This window comes from Epinephelus lanceolatus, chromosome 24 (assembly GCF_041903045.1).
Source record: "Epinephelus lanceolatus isolate andai-2023 chromosome 24, ASM4190304v1, whole genome shotgun sequence".
In the NCBI taxonomy this organism is placed as follows: Eukaryota; Metazoa; Chordata; class Actinopteri; order Perciformes; family Serranidae; genus Epinephelus; species Epinephelus lanceolatus.
In genome coordinates this window covers 15,814,749-15,841,761 of record NC_135757.1, presented here as the reverse complement: position 1 = coordinate 15,841,761, position 27,013 = coordinate 15,814,749, and the positions used below count along the sequence as shown (strand labels likewise).

The following is a 27,013-nucleotide window of genomic DNA, read 5'->3' as shown; positions in this document are numbered from 1 at the left end:
CTTGAGTTTTTCTCTGAAGGGTTGCTTAAAGAAGAGCATGATGAACAGGAAAAATGTTCCTAAGAACATTTTGTTCATTGTCAAATTGCAAATTATGTGCAAATGGCCTCTTTTAATAGGGTTGAAAGTATTGTAGCAGTGTATGACCATACGAGTACAAATCAAACCTTCAAGAACATTTTTTTTGTCCCGCGTCTCAGGCTTCCTTCTGAATAGTTAATGAGGATGCTTAGATTAACATATCATTTCACTGTCCAATCAAGGAACCAGGGGGATGGGCCTACTTTGCTGCAAGTCTGTGGCAGCAACCAAATGACAGCTACAGTAGCTTGAAAACTAATCATACATCAACACCAGATCTCCGCATTGTATCTTGAATATGTTAATCTGAGCATCCCTACTGGCTATTCAGAAAGTATGAAACGCGGGACATGAATTCAAAAATTAAATCTGTATTTTTTTCAGTTTTTTTTTTTTTTTTTTTTTTTTTTTTACATATTCAACGTTTGATCAAAATGATTTACACATTCACACAATTGATGGAATATATATATAGTAAATACTTTCACATATTCAGATATGGCCATACACAGCTACAATACTTTTGACCCTACTTTCTTCCAGATCTGGATACACAGTTCATCATTTTTCCGTTTCTTTTACCTGCAAAATTGGATGTAGAACCCCAAGCAGATTTGAAATATGCTTAGAATTAGGCTGCGAAACCAACTCTTGAAAAGAGGTTTTGGTTGTTTTTTTTAAATAGTTTTTTGTTGTATTTTATGAAATTTATTTTTTACACTGTATATAAGGCGGTAGGTGTCAAGGGTTCAGTATGCTTCAAACAAACTAGCTCGTCAACTCTTGATATTTGCACAATGATAGTGGATAAAACCTTTTTCTTTGGAAAGAAACCTGACAACTTTATGAAATGACAAGCCATCAAGCATGGAATATCAGTTTGAAAGTTACTAAAATTAATGGAGGCAGCCGCCTCAATTCACATCAGAAAACCACTTTGAAGCATTCTCACTCCTTTTAGGAGACACTTGTTTTGAAGATAGTCTTTTATTGCTGTAGATAGTCTTTTTATTAGTTTCACTGTGTCATAATCAATCAATCAATCAACCAATCAATTTATTTGTCACATGACATCATACAAGGTACAGATCCCATGAAATGTAATCCCTGTCAGCTCCTTTAACTTGTGCATTGCAAGTCCCTTTTTGCCTCCTTTACTGGTGTTCTTACATTGTATGCTGCTGCTTAATAATTTTCCATGTTTCCAGACTGTAGCCATAAATCGTAGGCTGCAGTGTGTGTGTGTGTGTGTGTGTGTGTGTGTTGCAACATACCAGATGGTTATGGTAATCCATGGTTTCTGGTGGTAAAATTATCTAACTGTTTAGGGTACAGGTTGCTTTTGTTGTATTTCAAATGAAATCCACCACAGACTCAATGAATTCACTGATACATTGGTGACGTTAACATTGTTGTCATGGAATATGCACCAGACTGCATCATGTTATGCAGACTGTAGGGTGGCCTCAAACTGGCTTGACAATTTCTGGACCTTTTGCGCCACTATGGCCTTGCTTTGTAGGTTGTTTACATATTTTGACCTCAGCAAGAGGGCATTGTCATTCTTACCAGATACTGGCAGCAATTCCACTTTGTAGACACCTCTGAAAGGTATGTAGCAGTGATTCAGAGTGTTTTTATGGCTCTGCTCTGTTAATTGTCATGGCCGGAGGCAATATGTCTTTTAGGTTGTGCATGCGTCCTTTTCTCACGAATGCAATATCTCAAAAAAGCCAATTTCTTCAAATTTGGGACAAGTATGAAATGATTAGTTTCATATGGTCAAAAGTCTAGGTTACTGTGACCTCAGCTGTCTCATTCTCAGGAACGTGATATCTCAAGGAAATCTTCGGGTAATTTTTCCAAATTTGGAACAAACGTTTGCTTGGAGTCAAGGGTGAGCTGATTAGAATGTGGTAGTCGAAGGTTAAGATTACTGTGACCTTACGTCTGTCTCATTTCTGAACAGTATATCTCAAGATAGCCTTGTGGGAATTTCCTCAAATTTGGCAAAAATGTCCGCTTGAGATTAGAATTTGGTGGTCCCAGGTCAAAGGTCAAGATAACTGTGACCTCACAAAACATGATTTTGGCCATGACTCAGTAATTCATAAGCCAATTTTGACAAAATTTCACACAAATGTCTTATAGGATAAAATTATGAAATGATATATCCAAAAGGACAAAGGTCAACTTCACTGTGGCATCATCATGTTCTGCAAAGACACTTGCCTGGCCATTACTTAATGTCATAACTCAGGAACAGAAGGGGCGGCGTTTGGACGCATACTTAATTGGTGACACTAATCTCGGGTGTCCAATGTGGAACTGTGCAAATAGTATAGATCTTCTGTGCTGCCGGGGGGGAAGATGTGGCACAAGGTGAGCAGGAAAGGGACAGCATTTCAATATTCCTATTGTCACACTAATCCTTATTCATCAGAAAGCACATGCCTCCTCCTTTTTTTTTAATGCCAGAGTGCTCTGTTCTCCCGGATCAGATATTGGAAAAAGAGTCACCCGATTGAATGGCGCTGTCTGGTGTTACAGGATTTAGCCAAGTTTTGGTGAAACAAAGGACATTGCAGTTCCTGATATCCTGTCAGAAACGGATGTAGGCCTGGAGGTTATCCAGTTTCTTATCCAATGCCTGTATATTGGTTAGCAGGATGTTAGGCAGAGAAGATGTCTAAGGCTGCGACCCCAGGCGGTGTTTATGTGGATATGTAGATATGGATATAGAGATGGTCATACTTGTTTGTGTGGTCATAATTGTAGCTTTTGCCCATCTTCTCCACCTCTTTCCTCTGTGTTTACTCTGATGTTTACATGGTAAAACCTCAGTCAGGTAGCAGAGTCGACAGGAGGACCGTAGTGAGTTGACTTCCCCATCCTGTAACCATACGTCATCACTGTTCAATCCAGATCACAAAAAGCACAAACAATATTTGTAAAATACATGTAAGAGCATAAAATTGCATAAATTTAGCGGAGCTGACGTAGAGGCGACTGGAAAGGTCCATACCACTGACTGAAATTAAGTCTTCCTCATTCTAAATGGGACGATCTGGAACCCTCTCAACAGTACAGAGGTCCACAAACTCCTGACTTCAGGAGATGAGTGCCGATGTTTGGTGGCAGTACGGCACCAAAAATAGGCGTCATGGTGATGGTAGTTATTTACATTCATCCATGAATTTGGAAAACTCCTGGGAATACTTCAGCACCCCACCATCTACCATCTGCTGTGACTAAACATGCACTTCATCAACATTAACAATCATCATTCCATTGCTTTGACTAGACAATCCACTTGTTAGAAATGCAGCTCAAGGCTGACTAGTAAGGGATCCATTCAGGTAGAAGTTACTCAGGGGCTTTGGTGTTGGTTTCTTCACATAGTATCGATTAGTGGGGAATGCACAAGAGTTTATAAAGCAATATTGCCAAGTGCAACTTTTCTATTTTTTGTACGTCATCTGTTGAATCTCCTTTTGCTGTGGTATGTACACATAAACTAGGTGCCTTACACCTATATAACACCACTGTGCAAAACAACACTGTGTCTGTATAACACTTTGGGGTTTTTCAGGAGAATGTACTGTTACTTGGCAGTCATTTTTAATACATTGGATTGTTATTATAACACATGAACATGATACTGTATGTGCTAGTCCTCAAAGTGTTGAAAAGTAACCAATATTTTTAAAGCTGTCTAAAGGGATATGTTGGGAAAATAAGCATTTAATGAGATCTTGTCTTTTTACTTTTCTGCACCTGTTATAGAACTCAAGGGCTTCCTCCACTGAAATGGTTAAAATGTTTTATGAACGTAGTTGTCAATGATGGTGTTATTGTGTTTATTTGTAAGAACTGATGTTAAGCCTGATTTCAGATGTGAAGGAGAGGACCACCTCTCCTGAATCAATTTGGTGAATATAATTGCAATATTGTAATTATTTACCACTGAATGATGTTTAAAACCTAATCTTTGCAATAGAAATTGAGTCCAAATAACTTGAGTGGTGTCTCTTAATGTGGCTATTGTGTGAGTTTCCATTAAAGTTTTACTGGCTGTAAAATGCTCGTACAAGTTTATTGTGGGACTCATTTTTGAGGATGTCGTGACATTAGAGATATGCTACATATCACAGAAGTAATCGCTGCTGCACTTGACACCATTCTTCACTTGTAGGTTGTAAAACACCTAACCAAACTGGTCATTCTGGTCTATTTAAAGGCCTCCACCAGGATCAGTACATGAAGGTTGTTACATGTTAACTGTTCACAAACTACACACTATGACTTGTGGGCTTTCTCCGGACTGACATGCTTGGCAGAGAATTAAATCAATAAACTGTGAATTTTTGTTGATGTATTATGACTGCTGGTTTATTTTTTTGTAAGTGGGGCATCCAGTGGCACAAAGGTCCCAGGAAGACAGATTCCAAACAAGCTTATCATTGACACAATCTCTGCCATCGAATATACAAAAAAAACACCCACCCATCTGTTCGTTTATACATCCGTACGTCAGTCCCATTCTTGTAAACGCAATATGAACGCCTCAAGGAAATTTCTTCATATTTGGCACAAACGTTCACATGTACTTAATGATGAACTAATTAGATTTTGGTGATCAAAGGTAAATGTCGCTGTGATCTTGCATCTGTCTCATTCTTATTAACACAATTTCTCAATAAGGCCTTGAGGGAATTTTACAAAAATTTGGCTCAAATGAAGTCCAAGTGAAGTCACGTGTCACTGGTGTTGAAATCCAAGGCGACTAAAAAGTCTTCTTTGATTTTGTTAAGTCCAGTCTAAAATCATCACATTTGTGACTTGAGTCCAAGTCATATGACTCGAGTTTAGTGCTAATTAGCAAATGTTGGTACGCTATCACACTTAACTAAGACAGTGATATTGATATGATGGTTTATGAGCAAGATTTTTTCTTTTTGGGGGGCCAAACTACTAATTCTAAGGTCAAGAAATAACTTTTGGTGATAACCCTCAACATTTCGTGATTATTTTGCAGACATTTTGATAGCAATTAATAGTCTGCAGATCTGCTTACTATGAACATTTGGCCAATATGTTGATTAATAAGACAATCTTAAACAGGAGGATTTCCTGGTTGCATCACCAGTTGCTCTTGCCCGGACCCATTGGTGTTCCTGTTACCTAGCAACCAGTTGTGCTCGATGAAAGGAGTAAGCTAGTTAGTTAGTTAGCCCTAAATCATGGACACAGAGATTATTATATATATATTTGTTTTTATTTAATACTTGAGGAGATGATTCGCCGCTGGAGAATTCATCATTTGATATATTTCCCTTTGATGGCGGACAGTTTTCGGGTAAACTTATCAAATTAAGATTGTTTAAGCTGTGTGCTTTTAGCTAACAGTAATGTTAACAACAGTCAACCGTTTGCTAGTTAACAACTGTTAGTTAACTTCACTTAATATACAGTACAGGCCAAAAGTTTGGACACACCTTCTCATTCAATGCGTTTTCTTTATTTTCATGACTATTTACATTGTAGATTCTCACTGAAGGCATCAAAACTATGAATGAACACATGTGGAGTTATGTACTTAACAAAAAAAGGTGAAATAACTGAAAACATGTTTTATATTCTAGTTTCTTCAAAATAGCCACCCTTTGCTCTGATTACTGCTTTGCACACTCTTGGCATTCTCTCCATGAGCTTCAAGAGGTAGTCACCTGAAATGGTTTCCACTTCACAGGTGTGCCTTATCAGGGTTAATTAGTGGAATTTCTTGCTTTATCAATGGGGTTGGGACCATCAGTTGTGTTGTGCAGAAGTCAGGTTAATACACAGCCGACAGCCCTATTGGACAACTGTTAAAATTCATATTATGGCAAGAACCAATCAGCTAACTAAAGAAAAACGAGTGGCCATCATTACTTTAAGAAATGAAGGTCAGTCAGTCTGGAAAATTGCAAAAACTTTAAATGTGTCCCCAAGTGGAGTCGCAAAAACCATCAAGCGCTACAACGAAACTGGCACACATGAGGACCGACCCAGGAAAGGAAGACCAAGAGTCACCTCCGCTTCTGAGGATAAGTTCATCCGAGTCACCAGCCTCAGAAATCGCAAGTTAACAGCAGCTCAGATCAGAGACCAGATGAATGCCACACAGAGTTCTAGCAGCAGACCCATCTCTAGAACAACTGTTCTAGAGATGGGTCTGAAGAGGAGACTGCGCGAATCAGGCCTTCATGGTCAAATAGCTGCTAGGAAACCACTGCTAAGGAGAGGCAACAAGCAGAAGAGATTTGTTTGGGCCAAGAAACACCAGGAATGGACATTAGACCAGTGGAAATCTGTGCTTTGGTCTGATGAGTCCAAATTTGAGATCTTTGGTTCCAACCACCGTGTCTTTGTGAGATGCAGAAAAGGTGAACGGATGGATTCCACATGCCTGGTTCCCACTGTGAAGCATGGAGGAGGAGGTGTGATGGTGTGGGGGTGTTTTGCTGGTGACACTGTTGGGGATTTATTCAAAATTGAAGGCACACTGAACCAGCATGGCTACCACAGCATCCTGCAGCGACATGCCATCCCATCCGCTTTGCGTTTAGTTGGACGATCATTTATTTTTCAACAGGACAATGACCCCAAACACACCTCCAGGCTGTGTAAGGGCTATTTGACCAAGAAGGAGAGTGATGGAGTGCTGTGGCAGATGACCTGGCCTCCACAGTCACCGGACCTGAACCCAATCGAGATGGTTTGGGGTGAGCTGGACCGCAGAGTGAAGGCAAAGGGGCCAACAAGTGCTAAACACCTCTGGGAACTCCTTCAAGACTGTTGGAAAACCATTTCAGGTGACTACCTCTTGAAGCTCATGGAGAGAATGCCAAGAGTGTGCAAAGCAGTAATCAGAGCAAAGGGTGGCTATTTTGAAGAAACTAGAATATAAAACATGTTTTCAGTTATTTCACCTTTTTTTGTTAAGTACATAACTCCACATGTGTTCATTCATAGTTTTGATGCCTTCAGTGAGAATCTACAATGTAAATAGTCATGAAAATAAAGAAAACGCATTGAATGAGAAGGTGTGTCCAAACTTTTGGCCTGTACTGTATAATCGTCCCCAGCGCACAATGCATTTTGGGAGAGGCTGGCCCACAAAGGATTCATCCGTTGCATCCTCCAAATTCTTGGAAAGATGGCTGCATTTCTCGGCCACATTTGAAGGAGCCTTCGAAATGGGACAGCCTTGGTCGCACTGATGTGGCGCAACAGGTCTTCAAATGCAGCCCCTGAATTGAGGCACAGCTAAAGTAGTCTTCAGAGTTTTACATAGTTTCCTTGGTAATCTACCAAAAACTGTTCCAAATTATCTGACTTCACGCTACATGAAGGGTACCTGATGGCAACCAGGGTTGGGGATTAACAAGTTACATGTGACAGAGTTACATATTTAAATTAAATGTAATTAGTTACAGTTACCGAGAAAAAATAATTAAATTACAGTTACTAATCAAATGGTAGTTACAAAGGGGTTACATATGGATATATTATTTTTGGTAAAAAGTTTATATGTAGGATAAAACATTCATTCTGTTGCTCTGCATCTTTTTTTCTGTGCCAGAATGTCTTCTTTTGGCATATTATTGGACAAAGCATTCAGTAAAGCCATTAGAAATTACAAATTTGAGTGCAACATATGTGCAGTCATGTGTTTAGGGACTTCTCAGCTTTATTGCCCAGTTTAAAACATTAGTTAGAAAAGTTATCTAAAGGAAATCAAATGTAACAGGGCCTAAACTACATTAATTAAATGAAGTAATTAAAATAGTTACATAACTCATTACAAATAATCTGTATCCTATTACATGTCAAAGGTAACCTTTCCAACACTGGTGATTACCAAGTGATGCCTTGTCATTTTTCTGCCGTGGAAACCCCGACAATTTTTATTGAGTGTCCAGGGTGCTGTCCCTCCACCCTGCAGGTGATAATGATGCTGCTGTGGGCGGAGCCTCCTGTTTCTCTTAATAGCCTGGGGACTCTGCTGTTCTCCAGCCAGCCTGAGACTCAGATGAGCCTGACAAAAAATCTTTACACTGCAAAGGCAAATTGAGAGACGACACGGAGGAGAGTCAGCAGGTGAGTCTCATCTTATTTTCATTTTAAAGTGCGGCTGAAATATCGCGATGCACAGTCAAACGCTTCTGTGACCTCCTGTGTATAACTAATAAGAGCTGTGTCTCGTGTGTTTGAGTAAATCATGTCACCGCTAATCCCACAGACACATTATAAAAATGTTTGCTGAATATTATTGTAATGCAGACTAGAAAATTTAGGTCACTGATCCAAGAAAAAAATAAAGAAATATTCCATGAATATTATAAGAGGCAGATTCAATAGAAAACTGTTGACTGCAATGTGCAAGACAGTCCCTCAGGGAAAAATGCAAAGCCAACCAGGCTGCATGATGGATAATTAACATTATAAAGCTACACAACTTACTTCATAACTATATGAGAATATCACAAGAAACGATTATATCTATTTTCACTTGCAGTTCCACTGTAAATCTATTTTCACTGTTGCAGTAAATGAGATAAATCATAGAGATTAAAACAGTATAAAGCACAGCAAGCATATGTGAGCATGTTTTGCTTCAGCCATATTTTGTATAAAAACTACATGAATGTCACAATGCACCACAAAAAGTCTCTCTGTAGTATAAGAATAGTAGATAGCTCACCGTCTACATTACAGGGTTATAATTAAAGTATCATATACATTGCTGCTATAGTCTCTCCAGTAGAATATCATAGGTATATTCATGCACGCGATCACAGACACCATGATTTACTTTTTAAGTGAAAAGGAAGTTTTGTTATCTTGTGTTAACCAGCAGCAACTCCAGTAAGGGTTTATTTTTGACTTAAACACCCCATGGTCCATTCCCATGTGTGTTTTTTATGCCTTGTCAGATCCCCTGTCAGATGTTTTTATTGGCTGTATCATTTTATTGATCCCTGAAATGACATTGTGCAGTCCCAATATAACTCCACCAAACTTTAACCTGAGCAGAGGTCGAATTAGCCAGAATAACTGGAAACACCTGTGGGCGCAGGACATTTAGTACTTTTGAGGGTCATTCAGAGGATAAAAAGGGGCAAAATGCCATTCAGGTAAATATAGACATTCAAATTCCACAAACTGAAACAGTGTGGTCTAGAGAGGGTTGCACTTTTGAGTCCCTTTCTTCAGTGAGACAGAAAAAAAATAGAGGACTTGTAAAAAATGTCTCCCGAACAAAGTGTTACGAAACCTCCCTGCAGGTCCAAAACTTGTTTGGCAGAAGTCCCCCGATAAAACCAAGAGGAGGGAATAAATGCAGATGTCTTGAAGCTGGAAATGTCAAAACCTCTGTTTACCCACCATTTTCCTTCTTGTACTAATTATCTTAAGTTAGTACTCACTCTGTTGCAAGTAGCATCAGGAGTTAACCCTGCACATGGAAATACAGCAGTTCAATGTACTCTGGTGAGAAAATATCACTGATGCTATTGTTCCCAACTGTGTACACTCGTGAAACATTATCACGCTGCCTGCACAGAGCTAAATTAAAGTGAATGAGGCTGTGTGGAGAGATTTTGATTTTTGTGCTTCTGCACATTCACACCAGCCCCAGCTGTCCTGCATGGACAAGCACATGCTGTTGAGCAACAAAAACAAACTCCAGTATCGATGCAAGATCCTCATATAGTTCTTTATGATGTCGAGTCAAAGCTTTGATGAGTTATGTTACAAGCTTGGTCTACTACAGCATATTCTTAGTTTTCTACATTAACCTTCTGAAACCTGGAGGGACATAATTTTTCTTGTGCTGCTTTCAAACCATTGAACTCTGAGCAAACTGGTGCAATTTCTTTCAAAAACAAGGGGAAAAGGTAATGAGCAACTTGGCAAAAATGTTACACAAATTGCAATAAAATAAATAAATTTAGAAAATTATTTTTAAAAAGATAGTGGGGGGAAAGCCAAGGAAAAACTATAATGATGATTATTACATATTTAAAATTATTTTACATAATTATTATAATATTTAAGCTATTCTTCCAGGTCATTTCCTTGTTTGTTTTTAACTAATCTTCTTGTTTTTAATTTAATCTTTTTACTAACTTCTTGCCAATAGTTGTGGGTCATTTCTTTTTTTTCATTGCTCATTTCCTCCTTGTCATGTTTTTGAAATAACCCAAGCCAATTTGCTCAGGTTTCAAAGGGTTAATAAAACTCCCACAGACATGCAGGTTAATTGGGGACTCTTGGCTGTAGGTGTGAATGTGAGCGTGAATGAATGTCTCTATGTGTCAGCCCTGTGATAGTCTGGCAACTTGTCCATGGTGTACCCCGCCTCTCTCCCAATGTCAGCTGGGATAGGCTCCAGCCCTCCCGCGACCCCCAACAGGGTAGGAGGTTACGGAAAATGAATGAATGAATACTTTTGGGTTGGACAAAACAAGACATTTGGCGATCGCTGTGGCCAGAGGCATTATGTTTTCGGGTTGTCCACATGTCCGTACGTCCCATTCTTGTGAACGTTAAGTCTCAAGAACACCTTGAGTAAATGTCTTCAAGTTTGGCACAAACATACAATTTGACTCAAGGACAAACTGATTTGATTTTGGTGGTCAGAGATCAAAGGTCAAGGTAATTGTGACCTGGTCTGTCTCATTGTTGTGAATGCGATATCTCAATAACACCTTGGGGGGAATTCCCTAAATTTGGCTCAAACATCCACACGGACTCAAAAATTAAGTGATTAGAATTTGGTGGTCAAAAGTCAAGGTTACTGTTACCTTTCATTTGTCTCATTCTCTTGAATGCAGTATCTTAAGTGGGTCTCGAGGGAATTTCCTCAAATATGGCACAAACGTCCATTTGGGCTCAGCAATGAACTGATTAGAATTTGATGGTCAAAGGTCACTGTGACCTCATAAAACATGTTTTTGGTGATAACTCAGAAATTCATACGCTAATTATGACAAAGTTTCATGCAAATGTCTAATACAATAACATGATGAAGTAAGGACATTTTATATCCATATCCATTGACCATCACTCAGTGTTGAAGGTCAACTTCACTGTGACATCATAATGTTCTGCAAAAACACTTTTCTGGCCATTACTCAAACTAATGGAGACATTTGGTCAGATACTGAATTGGTGGCACTATTCTTGGGTGTCCGCCTTGAAACTGTGCTGATTGTATAGATCTTCTGTGCTGCCAGGTTGATCATGTGTGTGAAGCATCCATGTTTTAGAATTTGTAGCTTCTTTGCAGCAACATCCACATTTGAAGCATTGTAAACCTCATGTCATGGCTACACATGAGTCTGGACAGACATGGATGTAAATTGTAATTGAAACTTGAATGGTTCGTGGAGGAACCAACTTGCAGACGTGCTCATTGGTAATGATGCTTCCATTATGATGTCAAACTGAAGCAGCAGAGCCCGAGATATCCTAACTTTTAGTATCTAGTATTGGCCACTTCCCCAGAATGCAACTTGATACCCTCCCTGGTGGCTAAACACCCACATCTTTCAATGCTGCATTTCAGAATGCAGAGACTTTAAGAGGTTTGCAACTTCACTTGTAATTTGTTTATGCAGACTTGTGAATTGAGGCAAACTGGGGTGAGTCTGAATGCACTGAGCCATGGGCTTCTTATTTGATCAATTCCAATTTAACAGCATTGTTCCTGGTGACATCAAAGCTGCTCTGTCACTCTTAAAAGAAAATCTGGCAGAAAGAGTTAAGTGCTGACTACTGACAGCTTTTTGTCACTGCCAAGCTCCTCCACCCTCTAAAAAGGCCACAGAGATGAGGAAACAATGGTCTTTATAAAAGGCTGTGCTGTGCAGATGCATCGCAAAGACAAGAGAGAAAAGAAAAGAAAAGAAACATGTTTCCTGTGTTTACACAGCTTGCAGAGGTCTCGATATGACCAGGGGTTGCATTAATAAATTAAAAAAAAATCCCTTCACCACTCTCATCCTCCTGACTCAGCGACCTGGCCAGTTGAGGTTTTCAAATGTAAAGCGAGTAAACATCAAGGAAAATGTATGCAAGTTGGGCACCATCTACAGTAGTGACCACTGGCTTTATGTTTTCCCATTCTCGTGAACATGATATCTTAAAAATACCATGAGGGAATTTCTTCAAATTTGGCACAAATGTCCACTTGGACTCAAGAATGATCTGATTAGATTTTGGGGTTCATAGTTCAAAGGTCAAGGTTACTGTGTCCTTACATCTGTCTCATCTTGTGAATGTGATATCTCAAGAAGGCCTTGCAGGAATGAACTCAAATATGACACAAATGTCCACTTGGACTTAACAATGTGATTAGAATTTGGTGGTTGAACTTCGAAGATCAAGGTCACTGTGACCTCACAAAACATTTTTTTATCCATAATGCAAGAATTCATACTCTAATTTTGACAAATTCAATCGGCTGGCTAATAGGATAAAAGGTCACTGTGACCTGGTCTGTCTCATTGTCATGAATATGGTATCTCAAGAACATCTTGGGGGAAATTCTTCAAATTTGGCACAAACATCCACTTGAACTCAAAAATTAAGTGATTACATTTTGGTGGTCAAACTGAAATGTCACTGTTACCTTTCATTTGTCCCATTCTCTTGTACGCAATATATCAAAAATGTCTTGAGGGAATTTCCTTAATTTTGGCACAGTTGTCCACTTGGGCTCAGCAATGAAGTAATCAAAGGTCACTGTGACCTCACAAAACATGTTTTTGGCGATAAGTCAAGAATTCATACGCCAATCATGCCAATTGAAGTGATGACTTTTATATCCAAAAAGTCAGAGGTCAACTTCACTGTGACATCATAACGTTCTGCAAAAACTCTTCTGGCCTACTGAATCATACTGAATTGGTGACACTAAACTTGGGTGTCCACCTTCAAACTGTGTTGATTGTATAGAGCTTCTCTGCCGCCGGGTTGCAGATGTGAGTGGAGCATCCATGTTTTAGAATTTGTAGCTTTGTTGCAGCAACATCCACATTTGAAGTGTGTGAAACCTTGAAAATGTGCTGATTGTATAGCTCCAATGTCCTTCGGAAGGGAAGATGTGTGTGACGCATCCACATTTTCTCAGAATGTGAACTGTAAGTGCAACTTAATAATTAATAATATACAACCGCAAAGTGGTAATTCTAGTTGAGGCACAAATAAAAGGAGCTGGTGAGATTACATTTCACTGGAATTGTATTGTGGCATAATAATATACAAATAAATTGACTGAAGTCAAAGAAATGAGCAGACTTGGAGATAAGGTCATCCAAAAGACTACTGCCCAGCTGTGACAACAGTTGTATGATGTTTTTGGTGACTCCAGTGTTGTGAAGATTAATGACCATATTGACATCCTCGCATAGAAAATGCTTTGACTACTCACTAAGCAGTGACCATCAAGGTAAGGGCTAAATGTACTTTGTAGAATTACATGTCTTAGTCTTGGTTACAGCATGTCTTGCTGTGGGAATAAGAATAATATTGTTTCTACATTTGTGTTTGTTGCAGGACCCAGATGACCACTTTCTTTTGAGGCCCCCAGTGACAGTGCACCACCATTTTGCAAGCTGCCAAGTCACAACCTGCTTTGATTACAAGGGTTGAGGTTATTTGGAACAGGAAAACATTTTTTGGACATAAGCTCAATCAGTGGTTTATACTGTATATATGAGAATCAAACAGGAATCTATGGACTAAAATTAGTGGAAATTCCATTGCTGCATGTGTAACCACACTTGGATTTTATGTCTGGGGTCATAACTAGCAAAGTGCTCAAACATGGCTGCCACTGCCATCATGGAAGTGGCAGACATCACTGTTGTAGTAATCTACTTTATCCTGGTACTAGCAATTGGTTTGTTTGCCACGTGGAAAGCTAATAAGAGCACAGTGAGCGGGTACTTTCTCGCTGGTCGCTCTATGAATTGGGCGGCTGTAGGAGCATCTCTATTCGTCAGCAACATAGGAAGCGAGCATTTCATTGGACTGGCTGGATCAGGTGCTGCTACTGGGTTAAGTGTGGCTGCATGGGAATTAAATGCTTTATTATTGCTCCAGTTGTTAGGCTGGATATTTATCCCTGTGTATATTCATTCTGGAGTCTACACCATGCCGGAGTACCTGTCCAAACGGTTCGGCGGTTACCGGCTAAAGGTGTATTTTGCAGCATTATCTCTCATCGTGTACATGTTCACAAAGTTGTCTGTGGATCTCTATGCCGGGGCCTTGTTCATTCAGGAATCCTTAGGGTGGAACCTCTATCTGTCAGTCATCATCCTCATCACCATGACAGCTGTGTTGACAGTCACTGGAGGTCTGGTTGCTGTCATCTACACGGATACAGTCCAGGCATTGCTCATGATCGCCGGAGCACTGTGCCTCACAGGCATCAGCCTCTTTAAAGTGGGAGGGCTTGAAGGTCTGTATTGATCTTATTTATACATTAAAGTTAAACCACTTGTACCATGTAATCAATTAAACTATTTATTTAGCATAATGTATGCTAAACCATGTCCTGGCATGTCATTTTAAGGTGTAAGGACCAAGTACATGCAGGCTACTCCAAACATCACTGCCATCTTGCTGTCTTCACCCAACCTGACATATTCTGAATCTTGCTACCACCACCTCCACCCGAAGCCAGATGCCCTGAAGATACTTCATGGCCCAAGGGATCCAGACCTGCCTTGGCCTGGTTTCTTACTGGGCCAGACTTTTGCCTCTATGTGGTAGTTTTCCATGTCTTTCCACGCAGATGTCCTAGGTGGTTCAGATGTATTGCTTTTTATGTGTGTGAAGATTAACACACTTGACATTTCTGCTTAAACTGGTGTGATGCTTGTACAAACCTGTGAAAATATATTGAGGAGATTGCCATAAAATTTACTCGCCAGTGTTTGCCCTCAACAGCGGTGCTAACGTTAGTGCAAACTAATGCATTACTAACAGGGAAAGGCAGCTAACGCTATTGTCAGTGCTAACTTGGTTTGTAGTAAAGTAAAACCAATACCTGGAATCTAAGCTGGTTCAGACTACAACGTGTCTGTGTTCTGAACCTGTGTGAACCAAGACGGCAACACCATTGTTTTTCACATTGTCTTCAGCAGTGTATTACAGCTTTATTGGGTTTTTTTACCTTTCAGAATAGAAATCCAACTTAAAGTACTCAGAGCATGTGCTAAGAGGCAACTTAACAAAGTAGCTTACACAAGTAACAAGTACATAGCTTCAGTATTTTCTATGTAGTCCTGTGGCTCCACCTACTTTTCTCCAAGCCCTCTCCTTTTTTGTTGTGATTCTGTATAGTACTGACATGGAGTAGTAGAGCCCAGGGTGCCCACAGAAGATGAAAATAAGTTTGTCCTCCATTTCTGATTCTCTATGACATCAGGAGCTTAATGCTGATAGGTGTGGACTCCCATGCAATTGCATCACCCAACACATAATTTGCATCTAATTGCATTTATGCATTGATTTTGTATGTAATTGTGCCACAGGTAAAATATGCTTTGCGTTTTCGTTTGAACACACCATAAGCATCACCCCTTTGTGTTCCAGCTACTGGTGTGCAGATCAGGTGATTGTACAGCGGGTTCTGGCAGCGAAGAACATAGCCCACTCCAAGGGTGCTACTCTCATGGCTGGCTTTCTGAAAATCCTCCCCACGTTCATCATTGTCATCCCAGGTAGCACCATCAGCTGCTTTTTAGTTGAGTCACACCAACAATCCCACCCATGGGCTCACTAAATAACTGATTTACTTATCATTATGATTCCAGGGATGATTTCCAGGATCTTCTTTCCTGATGAGTTGGCCTGTATCAGCCCAGAGCACTGTATGGAAGTGTGTGGTTCTGCAACTGGCTGTAGCAACGTAGCTTACCCACGTCTCGTCATGTCTGTGATGCCTGTTGGTCTCCGCGGCCTAATGATGGCTGTCATGATCGCAGCTCTAATGAGCGACTTGGACTCCATCTTCAACTCAGCAAGCACCATATTCACATTGGATATTTACAAGATGATACGAAAGAAGGCGTCATCCAGGGAGTTGGTGATAGTCGGCAGGTTGTTTGTGGTTTTCATGGTGATCATCAGCATTGCCTGGGTGCCAGTTATTATTGAGATGCAGGGAGGCCAGGTGTTCTATTACATCCAAGAAGTAATTGATTACCTGACTCCACCTGTAGCTGCTCTCTTCTTGCTTGCTGTCCTGTGGCATCGCTGCAATGAGACGGGTGCCTTCTGGGGTGGGTTAGTAGGGTCTTCCCTTGGTATATTGCGTCTGATTTTGGCATTAGTCTACCGTGAGCCTCACTGTGACCAGCCTGACGAGCGGCCATCTTTCATCAAAGATGTTCATTTCATGTATGTGGCTGCCATCTTGTTTTGGGTGTCAGCTTTGGTGACTGTAGTTGTGAGTCTTTGCACTCCTCCGCCCAGCAAAGAACAAATCAGAAGCACTACTCTGTGGGGGTTAAACAAGAGAAAGAAACTAAAACAGCATGAAAAAGAGAAAACTGGAGACGCTGACAATGCTTTGAAGCCTCTGAACCATACAGGTCTAAATGCAAACAGTGTGCTTGGTGAGAAAAAGAGCAGTCAAGACCTCCCAAATGTGCTCAGTGTTGTTGACAGTCATACTGTCACAGCCAGTGACATAGAACCACGCCTTTCAAACCAGAATACTCGCACCTCTTTGTTTTCTGATGTTAAAATGGTAGAAGAGGGAGAAGGGAGAGGAGTGAGGGATGATGAGAAGGAAGGCTACCTTGGAGGAGGAGGAGGACTGGAGAGTGGGAGGTGTATGAAGACTTTAGAGTGTTTATGTGGCTTCCGGGAGAAGCCAATTGAAGCTCAGGTCTTTAAAGTTCAAGAAAAGGAGCGGATCGTGGATGAGCTTCTCCATGAACCTCCACAAACCAGAATCATCCTGAACATAGGACTGGTAGTAATTTGCTTTATCGATATCTTTCTCCTTATCTATTTCTCCATATAAGCTTGTTTAGTTCCAAGCAGTGGGACACATTTATCCTTCACCAGATTGGATCCCCGATGAGTATGTCATGTGATGTGAGGGTCCACGTGTGACCTTGTGTGTGCTTTCAAGAAAATATTACAGCTACAAGTGGGCAAGTCAGAAAGTGACAAAGTACCATTCTGAGTTACAGAAACATTGCATGCGATAGTCCACCGTCCACCTTTGCTTCCCGTCCCTTTGTCACTCTCTCCTTCCCTCTCAAACACACATACACACCTTTGAGAGTGCCACTCTTTGAGGGCACCTGGGGAACCAACTTTTGGTTTGTTTGTTTTTTTAATAGAGTAAATAAGTGCTTTGTCATATGTTATGAAATGGATGTGGTGACTGTTGAGGTTTTAGTAGGCTTCCAACAAACTAGCTTATACAACAGAAGCGTTTCCACAATACACTTCAGTTATGGTACCCATTGAACTCGTATGTAGTCCATACCGACATATACCCAAACCTTCAAACTGTTTTACTGTCTGCATTTCCACTGCTGACAGTACTCTTAAATGTAGGGGAGTAGTTAGTTCAGAGCAAAATAAAAAAGGCTGGAGTGTGAAGAGTCTTTCCCAATCAGTGGGATATTTAAAAAGAACATTTTTGTGCATTGAGTCCTTGTTGGGCAAGAGTGACGACTCTCTCCTAAACAATTAACAGACTCCTGTGTTTCTAGATTCATCTTTTAGACATTGGACCAGTGTGCAAGGTACCTTAGCAGAGGGGTATTAAAAAACAGGACAGAATGGATGTTGTTGGTGCCCTCAACAAAATTTTTGACGATAGAAACACAAAAGTAGCTATTCTGATGTGAAACAAATTGAACTAAACCAGACAGCTTGGTAGAGACAAGGTGCAAGTGTCAACTCTTAATGTTCACAGAGCGGTCGTGGATGGTACATTAATTGCAATATATTTGGAAAGAAACCTGGTGACTTTTGTCAAGTATTGATTATTAGTTTGAAAGGTACAAAAATTGATGGACGCAACTTGCCGAATCAGATGTCGCATAGTTACTGAACAAAAGACTATCTACAGTGAGACCATGTCTCTATCTACAGTGAGACCATCTACACAAGTGTCTTGTGTAGATGGTCTCACTGTAGATAGTCTTTTGTTCAGTTTCACTGCCCCATAAGTTCCACTAAAAGAAATATAGTATTTGTCTTTCTAAAGGGGACTATCAAGAACCCACTCAATAGGACAGAGGTCCACAAATCCCAGACTTTAGGAGATGAGTGCAAATGTTTGGTGGGAATACAACACCAAAAAATGGCTTTTATGGTGGTGGTCTGTAAATTCTTCAATGAAATGGGAAAACACCCAGGAAACCTTGAGCACCCCACCATCTGCTGTGGTTAAACAGACACTTTATCTATATTAACAATCGTTATTCCATTGCTTTGACTAGACAATCCACTGGTTTGAAATGGAGCTAAAGGCTAGCTAGCAAGGGACCCACTGAGGTCGAAGTTACCCAGAGGTTTTGGTAATGGTTTCTTTACATGGGGAAAGCACAAGAGTTTATATATGTAAGTGCAACTTAAAATGTTTTAAATATTTTTGTACCTTTTAGTGTCACCTGTCATATTTTGCTGTGTGGAATGTATATGTACATACAGTATATGCTTTACAGCTATGTAACACCACTGTGTAAAACACAACACTGTGTTAGTGGAAATGTATAAATAATCCTATTATGTTTCGCTTTTTCTTGGCAGTCTTTTATATTTCCAAGGGTAGTCATGTTCAATACATACATGAGTACATGCCAGATGTTTTGGGAGATAAGCATTAAATATGATGTTGTCATGTTTTTTTTTTTTTCATTTTCTACACGTTTCATAGAACTCAAGGGTGCCTTCCACTCAATATAATAATTTTACGAGTGTAATTGTGAATTATGGTGTTATTGTTTTAATATGTAAGAAGTGATGTTTAGCCTGATTTCTTCTGTGAAGGAGAGGACCTCCTCTCCAAAAACTGATCCAACGAATGTAATCGTGTTAGTGTAATAACACTGAAGTTTAAACATTACACACTATGCTTTGTGGGCTTTCTTTCGGCTGATGTGCTTGACAGAGATTAAAAACAAACACACTGTGAGTTTTTGTTGATTTATTATAATGACAAGTCATGGGTTGTGCCTTCTCAAATAGGTTAGTGGAGATATTGAAGTTGCATCAGTTATATCAGAATTGGAGAGATCCCCTGCCAAGTAACAGTTTCCAATGACGGCTTTTCAGATAACTTCCTTTAACAAACCCATCAGGCGCGTCAGATTAGGGACACCGAGCAGCACAAAGTTCCCAGGTGGATATTCCCAGCAAGTTTATCGTTGGCATAATCCCTGTTTTAAACTATACAATAAAAACATACCCAACACTTTATTTCACCTGTCATTTGTCTCAGACTGAAATATCTCAACATCTATAGATTGGAGCAAATTTTGGACCAGATGTTCATGGTTTCTAGAGGATAAATGTTATTGATTTATTTATGATCATCTATTCCTTTTGCACCACCATGAAGTTGACTTGTGACTAATGAATTTTCATTTAACTAGCTAGTTAATGTGATGTAGGCTAGTTCAGTTTTCACCCAGTAGAGTCAACCATAGCTCACGTTTTCATGCTCTCACATTAGCTGGCTAGTTAACAGAAAATTCATCATAGTATATTTAAATATACATATTAAATACTACACAATATAAACATCATATACTTGAAATAATGAGACACATATTGGTACCATGTTGATACTCAAATACTGTTCATCTGCACACACTGCGATGCCACACAGCTGGTTCAATATCAGCAAAGTTTCCCTTTATACTCATTGTCTTCTGTGGCGATCAGCAGTGATGTGGTGGTTCACTTTTACACTGTGATCTGTAGCCTTTACTGTAGTTCGGCTTTAGCTTCTAACTATCTTTGTCTTTTTAACCTGTTGTTGTTGCTGTGTCAGTTTGACATCCTGGATATATCCTTCAAACACAGACTGTAGACCCATCTGTCTGCTTCTCTCTGGAATCACTGTTTAATTTTTCCAACAATATGATAATATTTCTTCTAAACACAAAGCATGTCTTAAATGTGCTAACACACTGATTGTGCTGAAAGCAGCACAAATGTGCTGACCTTAACTAGACATGCAGGTGTGTTAAAAATTAACATACAATGTGTTATTCTTAACACATCTGTTATAAGTCCAGTGAACCAGTCTTGAATTTAGACCAGCATGATGGGAGAATTTCCACAGCAAAGATAAACTGTGTTAAGAGTGTTAAGCTGCACACAAGGATTTTTTGGTAAAATAAGCATTTAATGAGATTTTGTCAAAGCTTTTTTTGTTTTCTACAGCTATTATAGAAATCAAGGGCTTCCTCCTATCAAATGGTTTCAAAATTTTAAGAACATACTTGTAAATTATGGTGTTATTGTGTTAGTTTGTAAGAACAGATGTTAAGGACCTCCTCTCCTGGATCAATCCAGTGATTATAATGGCATTATTGTAATATTCCAACACTGAGTGAAGTTTAGAACCTAATTTACGCAATAGAAATTGATCAAGTCCAAATAAGTGAAGTGCTATTTCTCAATGTGGCTATTATAATGATTTTCATTGAAGTTTCACTGGCTGTAAAGTGCTTGTACAGATTCATTAGGGTGGTCATTTTTGAAGATGTCATGACATGAGAAATAAGCTTTAACTAATAGATTCTTGTATGATATAATCTGCCTGCCCTAACTACATATTACAGAAGTAATCAGTGCTCCATTCTTCACTTATAGGTTATCTATTAATGGAAAACATTAAACCAAACTGGTCATCTGGCCCACTAACAGTTCCCATGATATGGTTAGCAGAGTGCCTGATAACCCCTTGAGTTTTGATTGAGCTTTGATTGATTTTATCAATGGTAAATTGACTTTAGATGGCTGCTCAGTAAGACATCTGTTAGATTCAGTAAACAACAGGCACATTGACCTGCACATCTTCATCATCCTCATCAGGGTGCAGGCAACATGTTTTCTCTACACCTAGGTGATGATGATGCTGCTGTGGGCGGAGACTCCTGTTGATAGGCTGAGGACCTGCCGGTTTCCAACTAACCTCACACCAGCCTGGCAGTAAACTTTCCACAACAATCACCAAGCAGATGAGTCTCCAGTTATTAACTGTTTAAAGTGTGGTTTAAATATTGCAATAGACGTCTAATTGGGTGCGTATTGTGACTTGCTTAATCTAATTATTTAGTTTTGTGTCTTGTATGTTTGTTTAATGCCCACAGACCCATTAAGGTTCCATTAAGGTTCTAAACATGTAATTTGCATATTGAAAATTAAATTAAGGACACCAAAATTAATAGAATAAGAAGAATATCACAAGACACTCAACCCTTGTGTATCCTTGAAAAAAAAGATTCCTCTTGTGTCAGAAAACAAAAATGTCCCCATTGAAAAACTGCCATTAAAATGAAATCTTTTGACCAGCTTCACTCTTAAACATAATTAACAAATGTGCATTTTTTTTTTTTTTTAATTTTAACCCTTTAAATGACAGTTTGTTTTGATAAAGCCACTGTTATTTTTTATGAAAACAAAAACTGAGTTTTCCCCCCTATTCTAAACACTAAATGGATTTTTCTTTTTTCTCTTTTTCACAGTATGGGGCATGTCAATGATAAGCAAAAACGATGATTTTAATCCATTTTTATTTTTGGTGCAGTGTCAGTTTTGCCTGACCCAAACTTAAAGTGGCACCACAGGTCTATCAACAGTAAGTAACAGTAATAATCAATTTGATAACACTGCAAACACAGCATCTTTCCATCTAACTTTAACGTGACAACTGTAAACACATTACACCTACACCGTCAACATATGATGGCTTCCCTTTTACTGGGTGGGTGACAAAAGATAACACTCAGTCAATATTGCTCATGCACTGCAAGCTATATCTACTCTTTCTGTATTTATTACTTAATATAGAGAACAGACCGTGGTGCTGAGACACTTTGTACTGTCAAAAGAGGCGGCATGTAGCCTTACAGAGATAAAGATGTAGAGCTTGATCCAGTGTCTGGGTTGTCTGTTCTGGGCTACTGAAGAAACAATACAATGGATTCTGTGGAAGAGGACCTGCTCTTGTTGTAGATATAAATGGCTAATTCTGGGGTAACAATTAGAATTACCGCCTCATGATTGTTTGCCTCCACGCAGCATTCAGTTTTGTTGTAATTATCTTGAATTCTTGAGTTATGGCGGAAAACATGTTTTGTGAGGTCACAGTGACCTTTGACCACCAACTTCTAATCAGTTCATTCTCAAGTCAAGTCAAGTGAACGTTTGTGCCAAATTTGAAGGAAACTAATTCAAGTCCTTCTTGAGATACTGTGCTCAAGAGAAGGAGATCTATGCAAGGTCAAAGTGACCTTGACCTTTGACCATCAAAATTTAATCAGTTCATCACTGAGTCAAAGTGGACGTTAGTGCCAGATTTGAAGAAATTCCCTCAAACTGTTCTTGAGATATTGCATACACGAGAATGGGATGGACGAACAGACAACAGACACTGGCATAAAAACACAACAATTCTTATTTTGAGGTCAGAAGTCTTTATACCTGGTATACCTGCATATACCCCCACTACCCGTTCTGAATCTACTCCCTTTAAACAGCACTGATGACATCAAAGCTGCTCCGACACTTTTGAAGGGCAGACTGGTTGAAAGGGTTAAGTGCTAAACTCAAAATTGCTAGACTCAAGACAGACAGCTGTTTGTCATTGCCAAGCTCCTCCACTCTTTTAAAAGGCCACAGAGATGAGGAAACAGGTTTATGAAAGGGTTTGTTAATTTGGGGACAACTTAAACGCTTTAAAATTGTTACAGTTTCAAACTTGGTTACAGCATGTTCTGCATTGCTTTGGAAATAAAAGTAATTTGTTTGTACATTTGCATTTGTTTCAGGACCCAGATGATCATTTTCCTTCGAGGTTCCCTCAGTCAAAACCCAGCGACAATGCAACGTCACTTTGCAAGCTGACAAGCCACAACCTGGACTGATTCCCAAAGCTGAGGTTAACAACAAAGGAACAAGGAACATTTAGACTTCGTCTTGATAACTGCTTAATCCTGTATATATGTGTAGAGATGACGGTAAATAAAGCTGAACACCACTGTTTGATACCCTAAAGACAGATTAAATCAACAATCTATGGGGTTAAATTAGTGGAAATTTCAGTGTTTTAGTGTATCTGCACTTGCGTTTTACATCTAGGGTCATTTTACATCTAGATTTAAAGTGAAAAGATATTGCACCTGATAAAAACAGTGGTACTTAATTCATTTTGTTCTGATAAGACCGAAGAAAAGTGCTCAAACATGGCTGCCACTGCCATCATGGATGTGGCATTTTGCCATTGACTGCTCAAAAATATAAAGGGAACACTTAATCGTCACACTATAACACCAAGTCAGTTAAACTTCTGGGATATCAACCTGTCCATTTCAGAAGTACAAGTGACTGTGAATCAGTTTCACCTGCTTTGGTGCAAATGAAAGTGACAACAAGTGCAATGCAGAGGCAAAAGCAGACAGGTTGCTCTCTCCTTATCCTTCCTGACTGATTCTTCTCTAGTTTTGTGTTCTGCTAGTGTCCTTGTCACTACTGGTAGCATGAAGTGGCACCTGCAGCCCAAACAGGTTGCACAGGTAGTCTGCTTCCTCCAGGATGGCACATCTACAGTATACGTGTATTTGCAAGGTTTGCTGTGTCTCCCTGCACAGGCTCAAGAGCATGGAGGAGACACCAGGAGACCAGCCGTTACACCAGGAGAGCTGGACAGGGCCGTAGAAGGGCATCAACCCAGCAGCAGGACCAGTATCTGCTCCTTTTTGTGAGGAGGAACAGGAGGAGCACTGCCAGAGTCCTACAAAATGAGCTCCAGCAGGCTACTGGTGTGCATGTTTCTGACCAAACTGTTAGAAACAGTGAACACCAGAATTGGCAGGTCTGTCATTGGTGTCCTGTTCTCTTCAAAGATGACAGCAGGCTCACACTGAACATATGTGATAGGCATTAAAGAGTCTGGAGACGCCATGGTGAACGTTATGCTGCCTGTGACATCATCCAGCATGACCAGTTTGGCTGTGGATCAGTGATGGTCTGGGGAGGCATATCCTGGGAGGGTCGCACAGACCTCCATGTCATAGCCAGTGGTACCTTGACTGATGTTAGGTACTGGGATAAAATCCACAGGGCAACCTTGGTGCAGTAGGCCCTGGGTTCCTCCTGGTGCAGTGGGCCCTGGGTTCCTCCTGGTGCAGGACAATGCCCGGTCTCATGTGGCCATAATGTGTAGGCAGTTCCTGGATAACAAAGGCATTGATGTCACTGACTGGCCCTCTCGTTCCTCTGACCTCAATCCAACTGAGCACCTATGGGACGTTATGTATCGGTGCATCCGACACCACCAAGTACCAACACAGACTGTCCAGGAGCTCACTGATGCCCTGATCCAGGTCTGGGAGGAGATCCCCCGGAACACCATCCACTGACTCATCAGGAGCATGCCCAGACGTTGTCAGGAGTGCATACAGGCATGTTGGGGCCACACACACTACTGAGTCACATTACGAGCTGCCATGATAACATTCACACAAGTTGCAGCCTGTGATTTAAGTTTTTTACTTTAATTATTGGTGTGATTTTGAATCCAGTGACCTTTGTTACCAAATTTTGTTCTCAACAAATTATACAGTGTACATTAGTAAAGATTTTGAACTTGAATAGTTCGTTCATCAAGATCTGATGTTTGATTTAAGTGTTTCCTTAATTTTTTCGAGCAGTGTATATTAAGTGCGGGTCTGGGGGTCCTATCCCTGGAAATTTTGAGCATCGAACACTTACTTTCCTGCATTGTGGTAAATTTTTCTGCATCACTTTTCTGCTCTGACACACAGACGCTCTCTGAGGATGATTTCTACATCCACGTTCTTCACTTAGATATGAGTGCTGAAGAGAAGTTTGGTTCATTTACATAAAATTTAGCCTTCTACAAACATGTTTCTTTGCTACATGCCTTATTGCAGGGCTTGTTTTAATTTTTTTCTTGTTACTTTCCCATCAGAACTCTGTTATTTCACACATGATCCAGTTAACATTTGCTTTATTTCATGCTGGTGTATAAATAAATGATTTTCACATTTTTAAATTCAATCTGCCGCCTTAGAATTAGTAAACAATGATGTTTTATATCAGAGAAACCACAACAATTCTTCTAATTATCTTCTAAATACACTTTAGATATTCTTAACGAATCCCAGAGCACAGACACGTGCAGCCCCACGCTCTTCCTCTCCTCCTCCTGCGCTCTTTGTGCACAGAGTGTTCCTGCAGCACTAAACCCCATGTCAGATTTCTTTAAGTGAATTATCAGAGCCAACATATTGGAGACATAAACATTATTTCATCATATCTTTTGGTTTCCAAAGACATATAGAAGTGGGAAAGCAATTCGGCCACTGTCTCTGCTCACACTGGGCAGCTGGTGAACCAGAATCTGGTGTGGTTTTACACCACAGTAGCTTACTTGTTAGTCTGGCTGTACTGAGATGTTTTTATAGTTAATTAATTTCAATTACAAACAATGCTGAAGCTTAGGGCAGACACTAAAGTTAGCTGGGTGTTCATGAAGGCAGGTCAGGGAGACGTGATGCTGCTCTGCAGGGCACTCAATTTGTGTGTCTTAACTGTGATGGCTGTGACAAGGAAAGTCAAAAAGGGCAACACACTTTCAATTGAGAGTGATGAAATGGGCCAAACTTAAAATATAGAATTAGAAAAAAATCAAACTTGTCTTGCAAAAAGGGCACTCATCTAGTCAGAGGCCAAAGGTACTGGTGTTTGAGCACCACCTGTATTCTATCTGTGCATGTTCCTGGTGTCGTCTGTCTGTCTGTTTGTCTTCCTCTGTTTTATTTGCCAAAGGCGAGGCAGCCACGGGGAAAAGCGACCCAGCAGTCACATTTTTCAGTTTAGTAATTTAAAAAAATCCAGTTAGGTATTCTTCAAAATCAAGTACTCTTTATTACTGTAGACTGTTTGATTCTTCTCGGCCAAAAAATGTGCATTATTTCCCATAAACCTCTGATAAGTACCCTTATCAGTATTCTTAATTAATCATCAACTAGTATGTGGCTACTGTAATTAAAATGACATCACTGGCAAGCTGCCACAGTTACTTGAAATTGCACTTATGCCATTTAGTCACTGACTGGAAATCTTTAAGCCATAGTAAAATGCAGCTTAAGATGCTTTCTAGTAAAACAACAAAAGGTGGAAGTAAAACTTGTGCCTCAAAGCAGAAGACCTGAGGCAAGGACTTATGTAATGACCCAGCAGGTCATGGTATGTGAGGCAGAATTCACATCCTCCAGTAAAAGGCACCACAACAAGTGTACATAGCACCACAGTCGGTTAAAATGCCATCAATAACAGCCTCTGCCGCAGTGGAAAGTTACAGACTGGAAGTGGAAAGTTACTGGGTAGACACATACCACAGTTTTTTTTTCCTTTCTGTCTTTGGTGTTTCAAGTTCACAGACCTGCAGCCTGCATAGTGTTTCAGGAAATGTCACTTTATTTTTTTAATGAACTCATAATCAGGAAACTTAAAGTGAATAAAAGTGCAAAAGTAATGGAAGCAGTTGTTGCTTGTCCTGAAACAAGTAATAAGAAAGTAAGTTAACAAAGGGGAAATACTTGGTAAATGCACGGTGTAAAATCAGAGCTTTAAAAGCGGC

The 27,013-nt window shown here is 39.9% G+C and overlaps 1 protein-coding gene across 1 annotated transcript; it reads left to right on the top strand.

The window, feature by feature from the left end:
• The first annotated feature begins 8,136 nt into the window (after positions 1–8,136).
• On the top strand, positions 8,137–19,593 carry LOC117255986 (sodium/myo-inositol cotransporter-like). Its single transcript, XM_033625263.2, has 5 exons — positions 8,137–8,226; positions 13,690–14,599; positions 14,714–14,909; positions 15,739–15,866; positions 15,960–19,593. Exons 2-5 carry the CDS (start codon positions 13,960–13,962, stop codon positions 17,174–17,176), a joined length of 2,181 nt encoding a protein of 726 aa, XP_033481154.2. The 5' UTR covers positions 8,137–8,226; positions 13,690–13,959; the 3' UTR covers positions 17,177–19,593.
• Positions 19,594–27,013: the final 7,420 nt, after the last annotated feature.